Source organism: Parasteatoda tepidariorum, chromosome 9 (genome assembly GCF_043381705.1).
Source record: "Parasteatoda tepidariorum isolate YZ-2023 chromosome 9, CAS_Ptep_4.0, whole genome shotgun sequence".
Lineage (NCBI taxonomy): Eukaryota > Metazoa > Arthropoda > Arachnida > Araneae > Theridiidae > Parasteatoda > Parasteatoda tepidariorum.
In genome coordinates this window covers 51,408,984-51,415,991 of record NC_092212.1, presented here as the reverse complement: position 1 = coordinate 51,415,991, position 7,008 = coordinate 51,408,984, and the positions used below count along the sequence as shown (strand labels likewise).

Here is a 7,008-nt window from a genome sequence, read left to right as displayed (position 1 = left end):
AAATGTTTTTTTTTTTTTTTTATATTTTGTAATTTTAGTAAGAAAAATTAGAAAAAAAAAAGCTTAATGTTACAAGCTTAATTTTTTCGTTTTATTTGTAAGAAAATTTCCTTTTGAATAATTAATTTACGTAATAATTTTAATCAAAATATTTCATGCTTTATCGAATTTTAATAACTTCCAACGCATAATTAATTTATTGCTTAATGTTGCTATTTTAACAAAATGTTTAATTTTAAGAGAAAGCGTTATGTTAATTTTGAAAAGTAAATGTTTTAAAGCTTTAAATTCACAACTAATTTAATTTTAATAAAATAAAATTATTAATTAATTAATTGATTAAATTATTATTAATAATATAATGATTTTTAATAAATTAATAGTAATAAAAATATTAAATAAATATTATCTTACATTTTATTATTTTTATTTAAAAATAATGAAAAAAATGTTCAATGTTAATTTAGAAGTTTTAAGTTGGCGAAGTTTTAGACCAGTTAAGTTTTGTATAGGTTTTGTAGGATCAGCAAAGCTTTATTCACATATTGCTTTGGATTGGCAAAGTTTTGGCCGTGAATTTTCAATCCCGAACTGTGAAAAGTTTTCTATTACACTGCCTAAGTGGTAACTGTAAATTAGAGAGAATAAATAGTAGCCACATTCCAGAAAAGATTGAGGAACTAAACCTTTTTTTAAAAATTACTATCAACTAAAAATATTTGCAAAGTAATTATCTGTGTTACAAATGATTCCGAAAATTGATGTGAAATTAAAGCCTATAAAATTTACGATAACCTCATAAGACATTTATCGCCTCTTCAAATTTTTCCAGACCCTTAGCCACCCTGTAAGCCAGATTTGCATATGCCCACTGCATGAAACGGAAATATAGTTTGTCTGTAGAAAGAACACCCCTGGGCATAAAATAGACTTTGTGGTGAGAAAAGAAGGAAGAGATTTCTTTCAATAGACTAAAGGTAGTCTGCTGGAGAGGTGAGACGTGTTTAAAAAGATAAAGCAGTACCGTTTCACAGCCCTCCACTTTTATGCAAACATGTTCTTTAAAATAATTGTGTAAATCAATCCACGGCACAGATACTCGTAACTGCTCAGGATGGCTCATGCGGAACCACTTTGAAGCTTAAAAATGTGAATAACAGTATATTTTAGACATTATTGATAAAAATCTTAAAGAAACGAGTTTGAATACTCTAAACATCCATGATATGCTGAAAAACTAAAAAGTATATTTTGTATTTATTGTATTCAAACCAATTTTTCATTATATTTTGTGTGAAAAAAAGTACTTGCTTTAAACTAAATGATTTATCTCGGATGTAGGTTTGTTGATCACTTTCGGTGCGATGTGTTTTAAGGATAGAAAAGCTGAACGAGATTCTAAAACAGCAGCACTATACAGGAAAGCTGGTGCCATTCCTCTTACAGTCACAAATGTCCCAGAATACTGCATGTGGTGGGAGAGTGCCAATCATGTATTTGGAATGACTAAAAATCCATATGATAATGCAAGAACTGCCGGTGGCAGCTCGGGTAAGCATCTTTGCATTGATGGGTGACAAAATAATACGAATCCTTCTATACTAACTCTATGTAAACAATTTTAGCGGCAGTTGTTTCGCGAGAATTAGCATAGCAAAACTGTTGACACAATTTAAAAGATCATGCTTAAAGGATTTAGAAATGATGTCATTTTTACTCATGCAAAATTCAGATCTGTCAAATAGAGGAGAGGAAGTTATTAGCTTCTTTTCAGCTTTAATATTTGCAATTTTGAAATCATTCTGAAATACTGTGATATTTATGTAAAAATGTTTTTAGTATTATAGTTTATTAACCCCTTAACGATAGGTTAATTTTCAAGAAAACTGTCATAAAAGTGCCTATTTTGCCAAATACACTTATTTGATTAGTGCTGACATCTAGTTTAAAATAAACTAACTACAGCATACAATTACCTTAAAAATATCCTGGTACTGCCATCTGGTGTGTAAAATGAGAGATAAAATATTTTCCGACCAAAAGAAATGAACTAGTTTTATTCTTATTGGCTCGTTACTACTGAACTCACGGGAGCGAGAAATAGAGGGCGAAACCTCATCCCGTCATTTTCACGGGAACGAGAAGGAAGGAGTTAAAAAAGGGGAAAAAAAGCCTCAAACTTCCGACGCTCATTTTGGTCGACACAAATTTTGCATGAGTAAAAATGACACCATTTATAAAACCTTCAAGTATGATATTTTAAATTGTGATAACAATTTCGCCATGTAAAACCTTCCTAAACATTTGCTGTTAAAAAGAAGATTGCTTAAAAATTAATATTTTAGTGGGAAAAAAACATTTTGTATAGATTTATGCCTAAAATATCTTTCTGTAGAATTTGAATCGATAAAAGTAACTTCACTCAAAATTGTGAACGAAAACAAATTAATATCAACCGATTAATAACAACAATGCTCCATTTTTGAAACGTTTCTCTTCTTCAAAATGTTTAAGACTGGTATCTCAATTATTTCATTTAGCTTTTATATTGAAAAATAGGAACGTTAACATCATTAACTCAAATATATTAATAATATTAAATTCTACATTTGTTACTGAAATTGAGCAGCATACCCTCCAACTTTTTCCCATTGCAAAGTTGTTATTTTTTAGTGGTTGGAAAATACAATTTCAATTGAAATTTTAAGTTGGTATTTCAGTAAAATTTAGTGAAACCTTAAACACGCTTTCAGAAAGCCAATAGGATAGGAAATATAACTCATTACTGGTAAAAACAATTAAAGGGGGAAAAGGATTTTTTTAAAGAGCAAAATAAGTTACACATGTACGCAAATAAGATATCAGATGATAATTAAGCTCTTCGCAGACTCGCTCTTCTTCTGCCACGCACTGGCCCGTATGGTCTTAAGGCAGTGGGAACTGTGATCGCTTTTGTATAGTGTATAGCGTTAATATTAAGTATAGCGTTTGTATAGTATTGTAACGTAAATATATTTTCTATTCGTAGTTCATCCCAATTCTTCTTCTTTTTTAATTTCTTTATTTACCCGTCGGTATTGCCAGTCGTCTTCGTATAGACGATACCACAAGATAGCGGATAACTTAAGACTCGAGGCTGACCAATCACATGGTGCCTGCTGTAGGGACCTTGGTGTTTTGAGAAATGTATATGTGGTATCCACATTGTAGAAACAGTTCACAAAGACAGGAACAGAGGTCCACTGACATGGTCAAGACCTCAAAAGGGCAACAACGCCGGCTCATGACCTTTACTTGAGACTTCTAGCCGAATAGATCTGCGACAGTGAAATGATTTTACATATATAATTTCCATTAGCTTTCGTTCTGTTAAGCATAGTTCGAGTTTGTCTTTATATTATGCAATACTTCGATTTACTACTCATATGTTTGATTTACAAACTAATTTTATTTTCAAAGTTAATGTATACTAAATTAATGATTATTACTTTATATTGTATCATAATAATACATTTACTGATTTTTATGTGTATCTTATTTACTGCAATTATAATATTTAGTGCTACTGAATGCAAAAGAAAATGGTGGCGGCTACTTTACACTAAGTAGCGTAATAGAACAATTTTAGTATAGTGGATATAGTATATAGTATTTCCATTTTGGTGGTAAGTAGTTGCTACCATTTCTTTACAGTTTACGCTTGAATATACTCCTTCTTATTATTTTAGGAGGCGAAGGGGCCTTGATAACTTCTGCGGGAGCTACCATCGGCATTGGCAATGATATTGCTGGCAGCATTAGAATCCCTTCCTCATTCTGCGGAATCTATGGCCATAAACCTTCTGCTGGTAATATTTCCTAAAATCATCAAACATATAGATTTAAAAAGCTTCCAAGGTATTGTATTTTACAAAAGTCTTCACAAAAGTGATTTTTTACTTTATTTCTTAAAGTATTCCTTTCGACACTAAGAAATAAAATGTAACTGCAATTACGTGGGAAAATATGATATGGGCACTTCTTTTGTCTTGGCAATAATTTCCTCGAGGGAGACTCAAGTGACAGAAAAAACAAAATTCGTAATTGTGACACGTAATGTAGGAAATTCATGTCTCGAAGTTCGTGCAAACTTCAAGTGTTTACAAGAAAGGTATATTTAACGCTGTAATATAAATGTTTTGAAGTGATAAAGAAATTCTGCCATTTTATCTCATTCAGAAGAAACGTTACCATATAACATATATTGCGATGACCTATAGATGACGTTTATAAGCAGAGTTCTTTACTTATACCAACAGCTGTCATGTTTTCAACATAAGACAGGCCACGCAATAAAAATCATCTCCCGAATGCCTCTTGCGTCCAAGGACTTTATCAGTGTGGGAACAGCCTAATTAGCGTATAGATAGCCATAGGAATGGGAGGTACGTTAATTTCTGTCTTGATTTTGAAACTGCAATTCAAAGTTTTAAGTTTGGAGGCTTTATAGATCATATAACTGCAATAAGCATCGTTCCAACAGAAATAGAGCACTCTCCCTGCATGCGATTCACATATGCAATCGCCCTTTGATGAGCAATTCGTTTTACATGTAGTTTCTTAATATCCTCACATGCATCTAAGTCAACCGCATGTGGTTGACCTAGACGCGTGTTTAGCATGGCAGTAATTTTTATGGAACCGGTGCTCCATAAGAAATAATCTTGATAACACGTTTTGCTATCAAGATTCTGTTGAATAACAAAAATTATTATCAATCGAGGCGATATAAAACCACAAATCTGCAATATAGTTAGAGTGTGTCAAGCAGAACAATTTTTGCCCCCGATAATAAAAAGCACGTTACTGGTGGGTAGATATAAATAGAATATGATAAATAGAACGCAGTAGTTCAAATAAGCCTTTATGTACAAATAATATGCTACATAACTTCTGCAACTTCACAGTGATTTTTTAAAAGAAAAGGAATTCCTTTTGTTTTTCTCTTTCATAATAGGGAACAATATATATATATATATGAGGATATTTTCAAAAAAGAAAGGTAAGCTGTGTTTAATATTTTGGAGTTTTAAGGTCAATCAAATTGTGAAATCGCTACAGAAAGTTGTTTAGATTACACAACATTGAAGATTTGCTTGTGCGATTATTACTCCGTATTGATCGGCTTATTCAACAGGATAATATGTACATAAAAAAAAATAAGTGTCGAAAGAACTCGATCCCAAAAAGATCCTATTGTTCTTAAACTTGGTATTTATTCTTATTCATTTAGGTATTATACCAAATGAGGTTGGATGCCCTGAACTTCCAGATTATAAAAAATATGACCGACTTGTCAGCACAGGACCAATGTGTCGTTATGTTGAAGACCTACTATTGTTAACGAGGATATTGGCAGACAATAATAAACTTGTCCCATGGGATAAAAAAGTAAGTACTCATAAGATATCCGTTCAAAAACTTATTTCACGAAAAAATTCGCGAGTGCGTTGAAAGAATGTTAGATAATGTTCCTGATTTTAGGTTGTTAAAACACTTCTGGTTGCAGAACTTTTTGAATCACTTAATATAATACTTTGTATATTTTTAACTACGGATTTTACATTCTTGAAATTTTGGGAAACGGCACGCGCTTATCGCCTTAATATTTTATCGCGGTATAAATTCCTGAGATAGTTTTCAGTTCTGTTATCCTTAAAATATGGCTATATACACATCAGGCCCTGTATTTTACGCAAGGATATATTTACGTGAACATAATACGTGAGGAAAGTAAAATTGATTTTTTTTTTCATTTAATTTATTATTGCCCACAAATTGAGTACAGTTATGTTCTAATTTTTAGATTGATTTCCGACAAGTGAAGATTTATTATATGGAAGAAATCCCTGGCCCCTTATTAGGAGCAATTCCTGACATTAGAGCTGCTATTAAAAAAGTAAGGTTTCGATTTATAAACCTCAAAATTTAACAATAAAATGCTTCTAAGGCACAGTTATTATTGTGATGAAGTCAAATGAAAACAGAACACCTACTATTAAATAAATTCTTCGTCTAAAATGGCAACACTGATGTTACATATCATTCCAGCATTTCTAATGGTAAAAGAAATGCATGGTGAAAATGCACAGGTCTACATATCTGTTTCATAATTGCTCTGAAGAGGTGGGAACGTGGTGAAAACTATAATTATTTAGCATTGGAAATGGAAGCTGTCAAAGAACAGAGATGTGTAGTTACTTTCATTGCAACTGAGTTTACGGGAACGAAAGAAATTTATCGATTGTCTACTGCAGATGAGGGACACTGCATATCCTTAATAAGAGTGAGCAAGTTGCAGAACAGATTCCGAAAAGATGGCACATCAAGCACTATAAAATCAAAAAGCCTTTAAATGCTGCCGAGTGGATTCATTCTTTTGCATGATAAGTCCCGTTCCCATAATACCTATCTGGAGAAATAATCTTGAGATTTTGCCAGAAAACACTTCATCATCCTCCGTACAATCCAAATCTTCTCCCTGGGGACTTCCACTTTTTTTGTTTTGTTTTTTTTTTGTTTAAGAAAGGCATTTGTCGTTTATTAGATTGCAAGAGTTGGTACAGTTGTGAATCTGTCAGCGATCTACTTTTATCTACAAGACTGGGCAAGTTATGTCTCGTTCCCCAGTGAGATAAATATATAAACACATTTGGCTATTACATTTGAATGAAACAAATTCCATTGTCACGTTGTCCCCGTTCAGTTTTCATTTGGCTGCTTCTTACATACGTTTAGAAATTTATAATAAACTTATAATGACAAAAAAATCATATGATAATTCAGGAAATCATATCCATCATAATTCAGGAAAATTATATAATAAATTCAGGAGATTTTCTAGTTCATTAAAATTTCAACCACTTTTTCACTCGCTGTATCAAACCTAAACTAGAACTTAATACTTATTGAGAATACAAGTTCAAATCGTTTTTTAACCACTTCAAGCAGAAATTATCTGCAAATAGA

The 7,008-nt window shown here is 31.9% G+C and overlaps 1 protein-coding gene across 1 annotated transcript in view; it reads left to right on the top strand.

Annotated features, from left to right (window-relative positions):
• The window catches only part of LOC107438919 (uncharacterized), a 67,466-nt gene that overhangs the window by 59,363 nt on the left and 1,095 nt on the right, over positions 1-7,008 (top strand). Inside the window, exons 13-15 of the mRNA XM_043046557.2 lie at positions 3,729-3,848; positions 5,273-5,430; positions 5,846-5,938. Of these exons, the coding sequence (XP_042902491.2) occupies positions 3,729-3,848; positions 5,273-5,430; positions 5,846-5,938 (371 nt within the window). The remainder of the gene's footprint in view (positions 1-3,728; positions 3,849-5,272; positions 5,431-5,845; positions 5,939-7,008) is intronic.